The 19,849-nt window shown below is 37.1% G+C and overlaps 1 protein-coding gene across 7 annotated transcripts in view; it reads left to right on the top strand.

Annotated features, from left to right (window-relative positions):
* BCAS3 (BCAS3 microtubule associated cell migration factor) overlaps nucleotides 1–19,849 on the top strand; it is a 695,431-nt gene that overhangs the window by 176,526 nt on the left and 499,056 nt on the right. For all 7 annotated transcript variants that reach the window (XM_064378433.1, XM_064378430.1, XM_064378431.1 and 4 more), the window contains exons 8-9: nucleotides 11,954–12,061; nucleotides 14,933–15,009. In XM_064378433.1, coding sequence (XP_064234503.1) covers nucleotides 11,954–12,061; nucleotides 14,933–15,009 — 185 coding nt within the window. The remainder of the gene's footprint in view (nucleotides 1–11,953; nucleotides 12,062–14,932; nucleotides 15,010–19,849) is intronic.

Here is a 19,849-nt window from a genome sequence, read left to right as displayed (position 1 = left end):
GTTTAAGAAATAGGTTACAAAGATTTTTCTCCTGTATTTTGTCATAGATGTATAGTTTTTGCTATTATATTTTTAGAGCTATGATCACTTTGAGTTTTTTGGAACAGTTTGATTTTTTACATATAGAAATCTGGTTCTTTTGCCACAATTTGCTCCGAAAACAATCTTTTAATCATTTAGTTATATTGTACCTTTGATGAAAAACAGTTGGCCATACAAACATGAGTTTATTTCTCGACTTGCTATTCCATTTCCTTGAAATATGTGTGTACACCTATACCAGTGCCATACTATCCTTATTATTGTAGCTTTGTAAGTCTTATACATGTAAATCATTTGTATATATATCTGTACCTGAGAGATATTGTATAGTGTAGGTTCAATTCAAGATGACCCCAATAAAGCAAATTTCGTAATAAAGCAAGTAACATGAAGTTTTTGGTTCCCCAGTGCATATAAAAATTATATTTGGCTAGGCACAGTGGCTCATTTCTGTAATTCCAGCACTTTGAGGTGAGGTGGGAGGCTTGCTTGAAGCCAGGAGTTTGAGACCAGCTTAGGCAATAAAGCAAGACCCTGTCTTTAAAAAAAAAAAAAAAATTAGCTAAATGTGGTGGTGTGCATCTGTAGTCCTAGCTATTGCTTGAGACTAGGAATTAGAGGCTACAGTGACTTCCAGTTTAGGTGACAGAGTAAGACCCTGTATCTAAAACAAAAAACCGAAAAACGTATGTTTAAACTATACTATAGTCTCTTAAGTATGTAATATCATTATGTCTAAAAAAAAAAAGTGCATATCTTAATTAAAAATATTTTATTGCTAAAAAATGCTAATGATCTGATACTTCATTGAATCATAATCTTTTTGCTGATGGAGAGTCCTTGTTACCCCATAAGGGCTCTTACCTGTTCAGGGCCATGAAACCAATACACCAAACTGAAAGTGAGTGTCAGATAGTGCAGGCTTTATTCAGTAGCCTTGAAATTGGAGAAGTGGGAGCTTAGCTTAACTTCTCAGCCACTGAGAAACCTGGAAGTTACAGATATAGGGCATCTTTAATGAAGGGTTTGGGCATTAGGAGCCAGGAGAGGAATATATTTTTCTTGGAAAGTGATGGAGATTTTCCTGGAATCAAGGAGCCACCTCTTTTCTATGCCTTCCTGGTCTTTTCTGGTCATTGTCATGGTGATTGCCAACTATCATGGTGCTGATGGGAGTGTCAACTTAGCATGGAAATTGGATTATAATGAAGCTAGAGGTTCTTCAGAGGTCGAGTAAGCTGCCATTGTGGATTTCATCAGCTTTAGCTGATTTAGACCTAAGAAGGAACTTCTGACCACAGACATCCTGTTTCCTAAAAATAAATGGAGTTAAAGCTGAGTAGGAATTTAGCCATGTCACATAGGCATTGCATTGGCCAACAAAAATGGGATAGGAGTCCAACTAAGTCATTTAGGCAATGGATAACATTAGGGCCTTGCTCTGGATTAGGCTTTGGCTTAAGAGAATGTTGTGTTTAGTTTAATCTTTTATCTAAATCACTAAAACTTTCTCTGTATCGGCAGTAAGCCTGTTTCATTTTCTTCTCATTCGTGTGTTCACTGGAGCAGCACTTTTAATTCCCTTCAAGAACTTTTTCTTTGTGTCATGACTTGGTTATGTGGTGTAAGAGGTCTGGTTTTCTGCCTGTATCAGCTTTCAGCATGTCTTCCTTACTAAGCTTAATCATTTCTAGTCTTTGATTTGAAATGAGAGATGTGCAACTCTTTATTTCAAATGAGTACTTAGAGTCTATTGTAGGATTATTAACTGGTCTAATTTCCATATTGCTGTGTCTCAGTGATTAAGGAGGCCTGAGGAGAGGGAGAGAGACAGGAGAACAGCAGGTAGGTGGCACCTCCAGAACATACACATTTATTGATTAAATTTGCCGTCTTCTGTGGGTGCACTTTGTGGTGCCCCAAAACAGTTGCAATAGTAACATCAAAGATCACTGATCACAGATCATTCTGACAGATATAATAAATGAAAGAGTTTGAAGTATTGTGAGAATTACCAAAATGTGATGGAGAGATGCTAACTGAGAATGTGGTGTTGCAAAAATGGCTTCAGTAGATTTGCTTGACACAGGGTTCCCACAAACCTTCAATTTGTAAAAAAAATAAATTAAAAATGCAGTTTCTGTGAAGCACAGTAAAGTGATGTGCAATAAATTAGGCATGCTCATTTGTAATAATCATGTTATCTTAATTTACAAAAAGATCTTAAAGTTGGCTTGTCATTGTCTTTAAGAAGGCCTGGTAGGATTTTGATTATGATTACCCAACAATCCCATTACTGGGTGTATACCCAAAGGATTATCAATCATTCTACTATAAAGACACAAGCACACGTATGTTTACTGCAGCACTATTCACAATAATAGCAAAGACTTGGAACCAACCCAAATGCATATCAATGGTAGCCTGGGTAAAGAAAATGTGGCACACATATACCGTGGAATACTACGCAGCCATAAAAAGGATGAGTTCATGTCCTTTGCAGGGACATGGATGAAGCTGGAAACCATCATTTTCAGCAAACTAACACAGGAACAGAAAACCAAACACTGCATGTTCTCACTCATAGGCAGATGTTGAAGTGGGAGTTGAACAATGAGAACACATGGACACAGGGAGGGGGACATCACACACTGGGGCCTGTCAGGGTGTCGGGGGCTAGGGGAGGGATAGCATTAGGAGAAATACCTAATGTAGATGATGGGTAGATGGTACAGCAAACCACCATGGCACGTGAATATCTGTGTAACAAACCTGCACGTTCTGCACATGTATCCCAGACCTTAAAGTATAATAAAAACAAAACAAACAAAACAAATACGTAGTTCAGTTTGGGGAGACTTACCATCTTAAGAATATAACTCCCAATCCAAGAACATGGTATTTACTATTATTTATGTAGGTCTTTGATTTCTTTTATCTGCATTTTTGTAGTTTTTAGCGTACAGATCTTGCATGTATTGTGTTACACTTACATAGAATTATTTCATATTTTCTATTTCATAGAATTTCATATTTCATATTTGCTATTGCAAATAATACTTTCAGTTTCAAATTGTTCATTTCTATACAAACATATGATTTTATATGTAGACCTTGAATTCTGCAACTTTGGTAAAATTCTAGTAGCTTTTTAAAGAGGTTCTTTGGGATTTTTTTATGTAGATAATGTTATCTGTGATGGTTTTATTTCTACCTTTACAATCCAGATGGTCTAGATTTATTTGCCTTTACTTATTGCACTGGGTAACATTTCTTATACAATGTTAAATAGGAGAGATAAGATAAGAAAATTTTGCCTCGTTCTGGACCTTACGGGGAAAGTGTTTATTCTTACATCTATAGATTTTTTTATCGATGCATTTTTTTATCAGTGCACATTCTAATTCTAATTATGGTTTGTTCAGTGTTTTTCTCTTGAAAAGGGTGTTGCATTTTTATTCCTAAAAATGCCACATCTGTATCTTTCTAATGTGGCAGTAATCATAGTGGTTTCCCTTTTCCTGTGAATATGGTGAATTACATTAATAGATATTCTGGGGGAGGTTTTCAAGATGGCCGATTAGGAGGAAGTCGGGATCGCAGCTCCGAAAGAAGGCGCAGAGGGTGAGTGGACGCCGCATTTCCAGACAGATTTTTACTGACCACAGACCAGGGGATTAACAGGAGAAGGAGCCGCACGGGTCACCAGCGCCGCTGGTTTGAGCGGAGCGGCGCGCAGCTCGACCTACGCCCTGAGGTGGGGGGCGGCGGACCCACGTACAGAGCGAGAGAGACTGAATCACCTCTGAGTGAGCAAGGGGAGCTGAAGCAGGGATTCAAGCCAGGACACTCCCGGGCAAGGGCACGCCACGAATCTCAGAGCCGCTGCTTTGGCTGATGCAGCGGCTCACAGGGCAGCGGATTTTTACTGCCCACAGACCAGGAGATTCAAAGGTGGAGAAGCTCCACGGGTTGCCAGAGCCGCTGGTTGGACTGGCGCGGCTGCTCTGCCTGCACCCGAGGCAGGGAGCAGCGGCCCCTTGTGCAGAGTGAGCGAGACCGGATCCCCTCTGGGCCAGCAAGGGGAGCTGAGGCAGGGAATCAACCCAAGAGTTTCCTGGGCAAAGAGGACGCCTCCGGAAACACGGCTGAACACGGGACGGTCCAGCTCTGTGGAGGAGGGGCGTCACCCACCGGGAAACACCCTGCAGTTCCCAGGACAATTTGCCCACAGCAGCTCAACGAAGCCTCTGCAGGCTGAGTGTGACTAGGCTGCCACCTTGTGGGCAGGGAAAACCATTGCAACAGCGGAAAATCATAACGCCCTAATTCCCTGGGACAGACCACCTAGGGGGAAGAAAAGGGGGTTTATGAGTTCAGCTACTACAGACTTAAAATTACCAAAATCAGAAAGACAGCAACTACAAAGTCGATAGGTGGATAAATCCACAAAGATGGGAAGAAACCAGCGCAAAAAGGATGAAAACACCCAAAACCAGAACACCTCTCCTCCTACAAGGGAGCACAACTCCTCACCAGCAAGGGAACAAGACTGGATGGAGAATGAGCGTGATGAAATGACAGAATCAGCTTTCAGAAAGTGGATAATAAGAAACTTCCGTGAGCTAAAAGAACATGTTCTAACCCAATGCAAAGAAACTAAGAACCTTGAAAAAAGACTTGACGAAATGTTAACGAGAATGGACAACTTAGAGAGGAATATGAGCGAATTGATGGAGCTGAAAAACACAACACGAGAACTTCGCGAAGCATGCACAAGTTTCAACAGCCGAATTGACCAAGCAGAAGAAAGGATATCAGAGGTCGAAGATCAACTCAATGAAATAAAACGAGAAGGCAAGATTAGAGAAAATAGGGTAAAAAGGAATGAACAGAGTCAACAAGAAATATGGGACTATGTGAAAAGACCTAATCTACGTTTGATAGGTGTACCTGAATGTGACGAAGAGAATGAATCCAAGCTGGAAAATACTCTTCAGGATATTATCCAGGAAAACTTCCCCAACCTAGCAAGGCAGGCCAATATTCAAGTCCAGGAAATACAGAGAACACCACAAAGATATTCCTCTAGAAGAGCAACCCCAAGGCACATAATCGTCAGATTCGCCAGGGTTGAAATGAAGGAGAAAATACTAAGGGCAGCCAGAGAGAAAGGTCGGGTTACCCACAAAGGGAAGCCCATCAGACTTACAGCAGATCTCTCAGCAGAAACCCTACAGGCCAGAAGGGAGTGGGGGCCGATATTCAACATCCTTAAATAAAAGAACTTTCAACCCAGAATTTCATATCCAGCCAAACTAAGCTTCATAAGTGAAGGAAAAATAAAATCCTTTGAGAACAAGCAAGCACTCAGAGATTTCATCACCACCAGACCAGCTTTACAAGAGCTCCTGAAGGAGGCACTACATATAGAAAAAAACAACCAGTACCAGCCACTCCAAAACTGCACGAAATGGTAAAGAGCATCAACACAATGAAGAATCTGCATCAACCAATGGGAAAAACAGCCAGCTAGCATCAAAATGACAGGATCAAATTCACACATAACAATATTAACCCTAAATGTAAACGGACTAAATGCCCCAATCAAAAGACACAGACTGGCAAATTGGATAAAAAGCCAAAACCCATCAGTGTGCTGTATCCAGGAAACCCACCTCACAAGCAAGGATACACAAAGGCTCAAAATAAAGGGATGGAGGAAGATTTACCAAGCAAATGGAGAACAAAAAAAAGCAGGAGTTGCAATTCTCATCTCTGATAAAATAGACTTTAAAGCAACAAAGATCAAAAGAGACAAAGAAGGACATTACATAACGGTAAAAGGATCAATGCAACAAGAAGAGCTAACGATCCTAAATATATATGCACCTAATACAGGAGCACCTAGATACATAAGGCAAGTTCTTAAAGACTTACAAAGAGACCTAGACTTCCACACAATAATAGTGGGAGACTTCAACACCCCATTGTCAATATTAGACAGATCAACGAGACAGAAAATTAACAAGGATATCCAGGACTTGAACTCAGACCTGGAACAAGCAAACCTAATAGACATTTGCAGAACTCTCTACCCCAAATCCACAGAATATACATTCTTCTCAGCACCACATCACACCTACTCTAAAATTGATCACATAATTGGAAGTAAATCACTCCTCAGCAAATGCAAAAGAACGGAAACCATAACAAACAGTCTCTCAGACCACAGTGCAATCAAGTTAGAACTCAGAATTCAGAAGCCAACCCAGAACCGCACAGCCTCATGGAAATTGAACAACTTTCTCCTGAATGTTGACTGGATAAACACTGAAATGAAGGCAGAAATAAAGATGTTCTTCGAAACCAACGAGAACGAAGACACCACATACCAGAATCTCTCGGACACATTTAAAGCAGTCTCTAGAGGAAAATATATAGCAATAGGTGCCCACATGAGAAGAAAGGAGAGATCTAAAATTGACACTCTATCATCAAAATTGAAAGAGCTAGAGGAGTAAGATCAAAAAAACTCAAAACCTAGCAGAAGACAAGAAATAACTAAGATCAAAGCAGAATTGAAGGAGATAGAGACACGAAAAACCCTTCAAAAAATCAATAAATCCAGGAGCTGGTTTTTTGAAAAGATCAACAAAATAGACAGACCACTAGCCAGATTAATAAAAAAGAAAAGAGAGAATAACCAAATAGATGCAGTAAAAAATGATAAAGGGGATATCATCACAGTTGCCAGAGAAATTCAAACCATCATCAGAGATTATTACAAACAACTCTATGCACATAAACTAGAAAACCTGGAAGAAATGGATAAATTCCTGGACAGTTGCCTCCTCCCAAGCCTAAACCAGGAAGAAGTCGAAACCCTGAATAGACCAATAACAAGGTCTGAAGTCGAGGCAGCAATTAAGAGCCTACCACCCAAAAAAAGCCCAGGTCCAGATGGGTTCACAGCCAAATTTTACCAGACATACAAAGAGGAACTGGTACCATTCCTACTGAAACTATTTCAAATAATCCAAAAAGAAGGAATCCTTCCCAAATCATTTTATGAGACCAACATCATCCTAATACCAAAACCCGGCAGAGACTCAACAAGAAAAGAAAATTACAGGCCAATATCCATGATGAACATAGACGCAAAAATCTTCAATAAAATACTGGCAAGCCGATTGCAACAGCACATCAAAAAGCTTATCCACCATGATCAAGTAGGATTCATCCCGGGGATGCAAAGCTGGTTCAATATACGCAAGTCTATAAATGTAATTCACCACATAAACAGAACCAAAGACAAAAACCACATGATTATCTCAATTGATGCAGAGAAGGCCTTCGACAAAATTCAACAGCCCTTTATGCTAAAAACTCTCAATAAACTAGGTATCGACGGAACGTACCTCAAAATAATAAAAGCTATTTATGACAAACCAACAGCCAATATCATACTGAATGGGCAAAAACTGGAAGCATTCCATTTGAAATCGGGCACTAGACAAGGATGCCCTCTCTCACCACTCCTGTTCAATATAGTACTGGAAGTTCTAGCCAGAGCAATCAGACAAGAAAAAGAAATAAAGGGTATTCAATTAGGAAAGGAGGAAGTCAAATTGTCTCTATTTGCAGACGACATGATTGTATATCTAGAAGACCCCATCATCTCAGCCCAAAATCTCCTGAAACTGATAAGCAACTTCAGCAAAGTCTCAGGATACAAAATCAACATGCAAAAATCACAAGCATTCCTATACACCAATAATAGACTTAAAGAGAGCCAAATCAAGAACGAACTGCCATTCACAATTGCTACAAAGAGAATAAAATACCTAGGAATACAACTAACAAGGAACGTAAAGGACCTCTTCAAGGAGAACTACAAACCACTGCTCAACGAAATAAGAGAGGACACAAACAGATGGAGAAACATTCCATGTTCATGGTTAGGAAGAATTAATATCGTGAAAATGGCCATACTGCCCAAAGTAATTTACAGATTCAACGCTATCCCCATCAAGCTACCAATGACCTTCTTCACAGAACTGGAAAAAACCACCTTAAACTTCATATGGAACCAAAAGAGAGCCCGCATAGCCAAGTCAATTCTAAGCAAAAAGAACAAAGCAGGAGGCATCACACTACCGGACTTCAAACTCTACTACAAGGCTACGGTAATCAAAACAGCATGGTACTGGTACCAAAACAGAGATATAGACCAATGGAACAGAACAGAGGTGTCGGAGCCGACACAACATATCTACAACCACCCGATCTTTGACAAACCTGATAAAAACAAGCAATGGGGAAAGGATTCCCTGTTCAATAAGTGGTGTTGGGAAAACTGGCTAACCATATGCAGAAAGCAGAAACTGGACCCCTTCCTGACACCTTACACTAAAATTGACTCCAGATGGATTAAAGACTTAAACATAAGGCCTAACACCATAAAAACACTAGAAGGAAACCTAGGCAAAACCATTCAGGACATAGGCGTAGGCAAGGACTTTATGACCAAAACACCAAAAGCATTGGCAACAAAAGCCAAAATAGACAAATGGGACCTAATCAAACTCCACAGCTTCTGCACGGCAAAAGAAACAGTCAATAGAGTGAATCAGCAACCAACAGAATGGGAAAAAATTTTTGCAGCCTACCCATCTGACAAAGGGCTGATATCCAGAATTCACAACGAGCTAAAAAAGATTTACAAGAAAAAAACAAACAAGCCCATTCAAAAATGGGCGAAGGATATGAACAGATACTTTATAAAAGAAGACATACAAGAGGCCAACAAACATATGAAAAAATGCTCATCATCACTGGTCATTAGAGAAATGCAAATCAAAACTACATTGAGATACCATCTCACGCCAGTTAGAATGGCGATCATTAAAAAATCTGGAGAAAATAGATGCTGGAGAGGATGTGGAGAAATAGGAACACTTTTACACTGTTGGTGGGAGTGTAAATTAGTTCAACCACTGTGGAAAACAGTGTGGCGATTCCTCACGGACCTAAAAATAGAAATTCCATTTGACCCAGCAATCCCATTACTGGGCATATATCCAAAGGATTATAAATCGTTCTACTATAAGGACACATGCACACGAATGTTCATTGCAGCACAGTTTACAATAGCAAAGACCTGGAACCAACCCAAATGCCCATCGATGATAGACTGGACAGGAAAAATGTGGCACATATACACCATGGAATATTATGCAGCCATTAAAAAGGAGGAGTTTGCGTCCTTTGTAGGGACATGGATGAATCTGGAAACCATCATTCTCAGCAAACTGACACAAGAACACAAAACCAAACACCACATGTTCTCACTCATAGGAGGGTGTTGAACAAGGAGAACACATGGACACAGGGAGGGGAGCACTATACACAGGGGTCTGTTGCGGGGGAGTGGGGGGGACAGCGGGGGGGGGAGTTGGGGAGGGATAGCATGGGGAGAAATGCCAGATATGGGTGAGGGGGAGGGAGGCAGCAAATCACACTGCCATGAATGCACCTATGCAACAACTTTGCATGTTTTTCACATGTACCCCAAAACCTAAAATGCAATAAAAAAAAAAAAAATAGATATTCTGTAGTAAACCAGCCTTGCATTCCTGCAATAAACTTCACCTGGTTTTGTATTGCTGAATTTTATTTGCTAATATTTTCTTAAGGAGTTTTGGACATATATTTATGAGACATATAGACATACAAGCATATCTTTTATTTTTTTGCAATATATTTATTTCGTTTTTGGATGTGTGCTGCTGACCTTATAAAATATGTTGGAAAGTGACTCTTCTACCTTATGAAAGAGTTTGTGTGTGATAGGTATAATTTTTTGTTTGATTAATCTATAGAGCTTAGAGATGAAGGCATTTTTGAGGATTTTCTTTACAAGAAGTTATGAATTCAATTTCTTTTTAGATACTGGGCTATTCAAATTGTCCTGTGTAGATTGGTTGTGGCAGTTTGTACATTTTAAGGAATTTGTCTGTGTTATCAGAATATTCCATTTTCTTTATTACTTATTTGTTCCTTCTGTAATTTTTTAACACTTTGACTAGAGTTACTGATTTTATTATCTTTAAAAAAACAAAATTTTAGCTTTACTGATTCCTCCTCATTGCTTACTCATTTTATTTTATCGAATTCTTGTTGCATTTTTATTTCCTTATTCCTTATTTTTTATTTCCTTTTATTGAATTTAACTAGCTGCTTTTTTAAAACTTTCTTAAATTGGAAACATTGGTTTCTTTGTCTGTCCCTGTGTCTAGAACACAGTTTTTTCTTTATTATACCTTTGCAATAAGTCATAATCATATGGAATGCATTTCCATACATGTTCTAGAATGAGATCTCATTTCTGGTGTATTTTTGATGAGGTTTTAAACTATCAATTTAGAGAGTCTTTTAGGCCGTGTTATTTGCTTTTACATAGTTTTTTTTTAGTTTTTTTTTTTTTTTTCTTTTTTGAGATAGAGTTTCACCCTGTCTCCCAGGCTGGAGTGCAGTGGCACAGTCTTGGCTCACGGCAGCTCCACCTACGAGGTTCAAACAATTCTCCTGCTTCAGCCTGCCTAGTAGCTGGAATTACAGGTGCTTGCTACCATGCCCAGTTAATTTTTATGTTTTTAAGTAGAGACAGGGTGTTGTTGGCCAGGCTGGTCTGAAACTACTGACCTCAAGTGATCTGCCTGCATCGTCTCCCAAAGTGCTGGGATTACAGTCATGAGCCAACATGCCCAGCTTACATAGGTATTTTTTTTAAACCATTTTATTTATTGTGTACATATGTTACAAATATTTCCTTAGATTTGTTCCAAGATATTCAAGGGTTAAAATTTTACTAATTGTTCTCAATTTATTAAAATATACCTGATGTTTGTATATTATACTTTTATCTAGTAACCTTGATAAATCCATATATTCTAACAGTTTGTCTTTATTGTGAATATGCCTCTGTGTGTGTGTGTGTGTTTGTGTATGTGTGTGTGTGTTTATGCACCGATGACATACATATCTACATACAGATTGGTATTTTTGGCTTTTACACAATCAAGCTTTTAGCAAATAATGACAGCTTTATTTCTTCCTCCTAGTAATTACTTTTCTTGACTTATGCATAAGACCTTCCGTAAGATGTTGAATAGAAATTGTGATAATGAGCATTTTTTTCTACATCCTGCTTTTAGGGTTAAACTTTTTCATATTTTATGGGTGTTTGCCAACTTTTGTTTGTTAGTTTTAAGGTTGGTACCCTTTATCATTTTAAGGAAATGTTTCTTATGAATAGACTTTAAAGTTTATCAGATTATTTTCTGTATCTATTGGTGTAATCATATCATTTTTCTTATTATTTTTTTTGAGACAAAGTCTTGCTCTGTTGTCCAGGCTGGAGTGTAGTGGCGTGATCTTGGCTCACTGCAACCTCCACCTCCTGGGTTTGAGTGATTCTCCTGCCTCAGCCTCTCAGTAGCTGGGATTATAGGCATGCACCACCACACCCGGCTAATTTTTGTATTTTTCTTTAAGTAGAGACAGGGTTCTACCATGTTGGCCAGGCTGGTCTCGAACTCCTGACCTTGTGATCCGCCCACCTCGACCTACCAAGCTGCTGGGATTGTAGGCATGAGTGATCTCACCTGGCCTAATCATATCATTTTTCTTCCACGTAGTACTAATTTGGTGGGTGATATTTTTTCTTTGCCAAATTTTGCATTCCTAGGTTGACATAATATAAAGGATGTATTATGATCATTTTTGGTGTAAGTTGTGAATCAGTTTACTAATATGTTGTTAATCAGAGGTTCAAATATTATGTTAATAAGAAAATGTAGAGATTATTGGTCGTCTTTTAAAAAATAATGACATTTTTCTTTTTTAGCACAAGCCCACCATACTGTTGTGTGGATCTGTATTCACTTCGTACTGGGGAGATGGTCAAGTCCATTCAGTTTAAGACACCTATTTATGATCTTCATTGCAATAAACGGTAAGGATTTTTTCATATGTTTCTTGTATAAAATAAGAAACATGCTATTCTTGGCATGGAGAACTCTACCCATTTCAGTGACTAAATTAGATTTATTTTTAAAAATCTCAAGGAAACACCTTCTGAATTCTGTTCAGTGGAATAGTTCTATGATTTCTTGATGAATGTATTCAGACTTGTAGTCTTGATCCATTAGGGAACTGTGAATTCAGTTTAGTGGGATACAATGAGCATTTGTAAAACAAAATGGAAACGAATAGAAAGTATCAGAGCAAACTTAAAACAGTTAAGTATTGTTTTAAGAAATCTTTTAATACAGCTTTTTATATGTATAATGTATATGCTGATTTATGATGTGAAATGTAATTTTGCTGTGAGAACCTACCAAAACTTTTGAAAATCATGTTCCTGAACTATAAAAAATGCTTTAAAATATTTTTATTCCTTCATACTTCACAATGACACTAAAATAGGGACTAGACTGATTTTTATCCTTAACATTTATTTCATTTAGTCGCTGGGAAAATATTCAAATCTATCTTGAACTTCTATCTGACCTCTAGTGCTAATGACAAATTAATCACAGAACATTAGAGGAGAAAGGAACCTTAGGACTCTTCTATTACTTAGCACTTTCCTTTTCCATTTGAGCAAACTGAAGCCCTAGGATGGTAAATGTCTTGATCATTAGCCCTTAGATACCTCATCTAAATCTTCCCACCTTGGCCTCCCAAAGTGTTGGGATTACAGGTGTGAGCCACCACGCCCGGCCTAGAAAATTTTTAACAGGCCCAGCTAGAAAAAAAAATCACAAGGATTTAACGGTAGTCACTCATTAGAATTATTCTGCATCAGTAAATTAATTCTGTTTTTAAAAATGAACAAAATTGCCACAGTGTCTTCCACAATGGTTGAACTAATTTACACTTCTGGGAGTGGCAATTCCTCAAGGATCTAGAAATAGAAATTCCATTTGACCCAGCATTCCCATTACTGGGTACATACCCAAAGGATTATAAATCATTCTGTCATAAAGTCACATGCACACGTATGTTCACTGCAGCACTGTTTACAATAGCAAAGACCTGGAACCAACCCAAATGCCCATCAATGACAGACTGGACAAGGAAAATGTGGCACATATACACCATGGAATACTATGCAGCCATAAAAAATGATGAGTTTGTGTCCTTTGCAGGGACATGGATGAATCTGGAAACCATCATTCTCAGCAAACTGACACAAGAACAGAAAATCAAACACTGCATGTTCTCACTCATAGGCAGATGTTGAACAATGAGAACACATGGACACAGGGAGGGGAGCATCACACACTGGGGTCTGTTGGAGGGGACTAGGGAAGGGACAGTGTGGGGTGGGGAGGTTGAGGAGGGATAACATGGGGAGAAATGCCAGATATAGGTGATGGGGGGATGGAGGCAGCAAACCACCTTGTCATGTAAGTACCTGTGTAACAACCCTGCATGATCTGCACATGTACCCCAGAACCTAAAGTACAATTAAAAAAAAAAAAGAACAAAATTAACAGAGCATGCATATTAAATAATACATTTTTCTTTTTCTCTTACTCATATTAGCATCTGTTGCCCAGATTTACCAGCCTCCAAGTTTGAAAAATAAACTATTAGTTTGTTAAATATTTATTAACAATTATCATCTTTATTTGATTTTTTGAAGTAAATATTAAGCTTGGCTATTTATATTAATGTCCTGACAGGAGTAACACAACATAAAGTAGTGGTTTTGGATGAATTTTAGAAATTTTGCTTTAATAAAGTGTTTATAACTAAATTATTTTCTAATTATAAATCTTGGGCAGTGGGAAAAATACTGCTTTTATAGATTCTTAGTGAATTTTACTATATTGAGTCATCAGAAATGACTTGTTTACACTGAGTAGCTGTTGTCTTAGATTTATATGTGTTGCGAAATTCATCAGCCATTTAGACTTAAAGTGATAGGTTACATAAATCCATTTTATGTTTAGTACCATGACTAAAACATCACTGGGAAACACTTTTAGTAGATAGCCAACAATTTACTATCTTTTTTATTCTTTTTTTTTTTTTCCCATTTCTTTTTGAGACAACACCTCACTATGTTGCCCAGGCTGGTCTCAATCTCCTGGGCTCAAGTGATCCTCCTGCCTCAGCCTCCTGAGTAGCTGGGATCACACTCGTGCAACACTGTGCTGTGCTTAATGTTATCCATTCTTAATGTAGACTTAACTCGATTCAAAAATAAATGAAAACAAAACTTTATGTATTTATATTTTTAGAGACAAGATCTTGCCCAGGCTAGAGTGCAGTGGTACAATCATAGCTTCCTGCAGTCTTGACCTCCTGGGCTCAAGTGATCCTCCTGCTTCAGCCTCCTGAGTAGCTAGGACTACAGGCTCACACCACCATACCTGGCTAATTTATTTTATTTTTGTTTTTTATAGAGACAGGGTCTTTCTATGTTGCCCAGGCTGGTCTTGACCTCCCTGGCCTCAAGTGATCCTCCTGACTCAGCCTCCAGGAATGTTGGGATTATAGGCATGAGCCACTACACCTGGCCAAAACAAAACTTCATTAAAAGACAAACATTTTTTTGAGGTGGTAGTTTTTTTCTTTCATGACTTTTCTTCTACTCATCTCTGTCTTACTTATATATAGGATTTTTTTGGTTTATATTTTTACATTTTAAGAGGCAGAAGTTCCTAGCCTAAATATTATAGGAAATGTTTAATTTTCAAATTGCATTAATAAGCATTTGTTTTCATCTAGATGATATAATGCATTTCTGATTCCACTTATTGAATTGCACATTCATTTTTTTGTTTCTGTTTTTTTTTCCTTCTAATTTTAGGATTCTTGTCGTAGTCTTGCAGGAGAAAATTGCTGCCTTTGATAGCTGTACTTTCACAAAGAAATTCTTTGTCACAAGTATGTACCAAATTTTTTCCCCTTCATATGCATTTGAGTTTATACTACTTACTTGACACAATCAGAAAACTAGCTGTAAATATCTTAACAGTATTTAATGTTTTCAGTTTTGGTAATTGTGATTCTGTGGATGTCCTCATTGAGTAATATAATTGTATGATATATATTTTCAACTTTCTAACACATTTTCTTCATAGCTTTGTTGTAGGTTACCTTACTCCTTACATACTCTCCTTGAGAAATTGTGATTTAGTTTCATGTAGCTATTTCATGCTTTCAAAGCAGTTGTTAAATGCTTAACATACCATACTTTTATCTTGTACATTATACCTTTACATATGAGCAAAATTTGTTTCTACTAACATAAGTATCTGTCATTTAACCAAAAGGTGAAAAAAAAATACATATTTTTCAAGTAAGGACTTACATTTTAAAATAATGTTTTAAAACCTTCAATACTGTTAAATAAACATATTTAAGTTTAGATAACTTATATTTAAGTTTAGATAAACAGTGGGAAATGTTATCTTTAGGAGATTTAAAAGGAGAAGTTGCTGTAAGCTAAGGGGGTCAAGAAGACTTCATATAAGAATTACTATCTACACTGGGCCCAGAAAGATATATAGGATTAAAACATCATAAGGAGAAGGGGTATGAGTGAAAGGCCATTCCAGTCAAGAAGACAAAGAAAAAATGTACCTATAAGACTGTAGGGAGAATTTCCTTTAAAAGTTTTGTTTGTGTTTGTAATTTGATAGTATTTGCAGCTTTTCAGTGGGAGTATTTGGCAGTTTGAGATTTTGTAATAGAATTTGTGGCAAGTCCTCATTTGGGCCAACGTACAGATTTTCTGTATGAGGAAACAAAATGTAAATATATAAAGCCTTGGAAAAAATACATTGACAGAATCAGTATAGAGGTTGACATAAGAAAGCATTATTATGCCATTTCAAAGAAAGCAATTTAGCAATTTCATATTACCAATTTTACTGTAACTTCTCAATTAAACCATATGTGACAGAGATAAGAGTGAAAAAAAAGTTTTAAGCAGAAGAGAGAATGGAGGATGTATTCTTCTTAGTTTTTATTGCTATTTGAAAGTTCTTGCAGGAAAAAGTATATTTTTAGTCATCTTAAATTGGTTAAATGTATTTTAAATATATAAATGTCTTCAATTTTCAGTAAGTTGGATTATTATGTAAACATGTAATAATGTAGTGCTATGGCAAAAATATTGTATCTTAACTACATTTTTAGTGCCACAGATGTGCCGTTTCTTTTCCTTAAAGGCTATAAACAATAACTTTTTATTTGGGGAAATACATACATGTATATAACTAGAGAAGTCATATAAAAAACACCCATGCATTAATTATCTAGTTTCAACAACTACCAAATAATGGACAATCTTTTTCATTTATACCCCTTTCTCAATTATTTTGAAGCCTATTGCAGACATTATAGAATTTAATTTATACATATTTATTATGGATATCTGAAAGATAAGAACTTAGAAAAATCACCAAGTGATTATATAATTATCATCCAAACTGCAGTCTTTTGATTTGCATAGTTGCCATACTGGACTTAACTCTGATCAACATATTTAAACTTGTAAAGTCCTAAGTGAACACAGACATATGGTTATCTTGTCCATTTACTACCAATGAAACTCCCAAAGTTTTTGGTACACCAAAACCTACTTTATGAGCATCCTTGCTAAATCTCTTCTACAACTCAATTTCCATGCTTCTTACGTCATATTTAATTTGAACCACTCATTATTCTCATTGTGTTGGAGATACATTTTTCCTTTGTCTTCTTGACTGGAATGAACTTTTCACTAATACCCCTTCTTATGTTGTTTTAATCCTATATATCTTTCTGGGCCCAATGTAGATAGTAATTCTTACATGAAGTCTTTCTTGACCTCCTTAGCTTACAGTAACTTCTCTTTTTAAATCTCTTGAAGATAACATTTCCCACTCTGTCTGCAGAACATTAGATTTTCAACATACTATGCAAATCAGGATGCCCTGGTCAAATATGCTTAGGAAATGCTACCTTCTGTTGAGACTGGCAATGGTGATTACTATTTTGTCTGTTTAAATTTATTTAATACATTTCTTTATTTCCCGTGTTTATTTGATAACAGACTTCATTTGTTACCCAACACCCTTTGGGAATGCTTTTGTAGTATGTAATCTCTGTGTCTTTTAAGGCACTTACATTCTGTCTTGTATACATTTTCTATCTGTTTGCCACTAGACGGTAATCTCATTGGAAGAAGAGTACTCAGTTTGTTTTGGATTAATGATATAAGGTTATATCGTGGAAGGCGTATGTGTCTATTATGTCCTTGCCAACATAAAAATATTAATGATACTTTTTGTTGTTCTTTTCATAATAAAACCCGATTCACTTAAGGTGAATACATTCATCAAAATTAGGGATTCTGGTTTCAAAGCACAGGTAGTTCTTTTTCAGAATGTTTAGGTAACCAAAATGTTTGTGATAATAGTATGTCTGAAAATGTAGTGCTACTATGTCAACAGTTATCAGATGAAGAAGAAGATTATTTATATAGGATTAGTACAGGTCTTTATAGGTCTGAGTTGGAAATTAAAAGTGTTTGGTGAATGTTTTAAGAAACGAATATATACACACACATATATATGCATATATGAATGAAATTTTTCTCTTACAAATCACATTGGGGTAAATACAGAAATTTTGTAAAGAATGAGTTTTTTAGAAAATTACGTCTTTATAGGCATCAGCTCTTGAGTATCTTTCCTGTCTAGCTAAAGGATTTCCCCTTTGAAAATGAGATCTTCTGTTTCACAAACTTTTAGTAAGCACAAAATATAAGTCAAATTTGATAAAAGTGAACAGGAGACTGAGTTGTTAGCACTCTTTCTTGAATTTTGTGCTTTCCTTTTTCCTTAATGTCTTTCTGGGACATCTGTGCCATGTATTCCTGTATACTTCCCCCTGAATTACTGGACCACTGAATAGAGGAAACAAGCTTTGTTAAAGCATTAGTCTCTCTTGTATCCTGTGAATCGTCACAACAGGAAGAAATCTAGAGGGGTCAGCAGTGTTTTTGGTACTGTAGAAAGGTACTTTAAAAGTGTCATGCAGCTTTTAATTAAGTCCTGGTCAAGTGGCTGGAGGTCCACAGTGATGAATTTTCAGTAATTCCTGACCCATCACTTATTCTCTCATGGTAATGTTTGCATAATGGCTCTCATGGGTTGGGGATTCCTTAAAATCTATTTAGTGTGGATTTCATAAAATCTGAAATGTATGTTACTTAATGGTTAAAATGTTGAAAAAAGAGTAGTAAATCAAAGTACATTCTGTCATTATTGGGAATAAATGTTGGAAATAAGTGTAACAAACTATGTATGTAAGCCCAGTAATGTCTTTTTTTTTTTTTTTTTTTTTTGAGATGGAGTCTCATTCTTTTGCCCAGGCTGGAGTGCAGTGGCATGATCTTGGCTCACTGCAGCCTCTGCCTCCTGGGCTCAAGCAATTCTTCTGCCTCAGCTTCCCAAGTAGCTGGGATTACTGGCATGCTCCACTATGCCTGGCTAATTTTTGTATTTTTAGTAGAGATGGGGTTTTACCATGTTGGACAGGCTGGTCTAGAAATCCTGAGCTCAGGTGATCCATCTGCCTTGGCTTTCCAAAGTGCTGGAATTACAGGCATGAGCCACCATGCCCAGCCAGTAAGGTCTTTGAGGGAAGATGTTCTTAATTTTAATATGGTTGTCAGAAAGTAGGATAGTACATATCCTTGGGAAGAATAGTGACTGAAAGGGAGGGAGTATAAGAGGGTGCTTTGGGGAGTCTATAATGTCTTTTTTTTGTTTGGTTGTTATTTATGTGTTCAATATGTGTTCACTTTGTTGATTTGGGTAATTTTGCATGTATATTATATTTCAATACATGCTTAATATGAAAAAGTTCAGAAAGCAACAGCAGCATATGTTTGTGATTTCTTTATACTCTGGATACAATTTGATGTAGCATTTCACTACAGGTCTCCCTTACCTGTTCATCTACAGATAGCCTTACCAACAGTAGTAATGTATTTTATTTCATACTTCCATTAGGAAATATGTCATTCTTAGTTACAAATTATTTTACTTGAAAACCCTTGGGGTCAAATTTATGCATCTGACATATGATTTTAGGTTGGTAAGATTGATGATATTCTGAAAATATTTGAATGAAGGAACTTGGCTGCTTTTCTTTGAAATTACAGCTTCTTCTAAATGATTTATATCAATATTTAGAACAAAATTCACCATGACCAGATTTTTGAAATTAAGGAACAAAGGGTGTCACTTCAAACTTGAAAGAATCTTATTTTCCTCCAGTTTCTCCATCTTCTCCCTGTTCCTTTATACAGACTGGAACTTTTGTCAGGTTAATCCCATGCTTGTAAGCTGGTTTTGCCTGTTAGACTGAAAGGTATAGGATCTAGAGATTGGAGGACAGGTTATTGGGATATAGGGAGCGGGTGGGACAGGGCATACTGAGATAGCATCTGTGGTAGTTCATTTGCCTGTAGCACATAGTTTTTCTCCATTGATTGGTACCTAGTTCTTAAAATAGGACCATAGCCCATGTTGAGTGACAAGATCTCTACTTAATGAGGGTGTTGTTTTGATCATGCAAGCAGTTATCTTCTAAAATAGTTTGAAAAGCTTTTGCATACTACCTTCTTAGTGCATTGGTTATATACGAATACAATGAAGGGATTGTAAAATAAGTAGAGACTGCTGTGTCCATCAGATCAAGCATCATGGGAATTTGTGCCAAACTGTGG

The sequence above is a fragment of the Aotus nancymaae genome, unplaced genomic scaffold (genome assembly GCF_030222135.1).
Source record: "Aotus nancymaae isolate 86718 unplaced genomic scaffold, 86718_ANA_hifiasm-v0.15.2.pri h1tg000018l, whole genome shotgun sequence".
Classification (NCBI taxonomy): domain Eukaryota; kingdom Metazoa; phylum Chordata; class Mammalia; order Primates; family Aotidae; genus Aotus; species Aotus nancymaae.
Note: the sequence above shows the minus strand (reverse complement) of the source record. Positions and strands in the feature narration are given on the sequence as shown.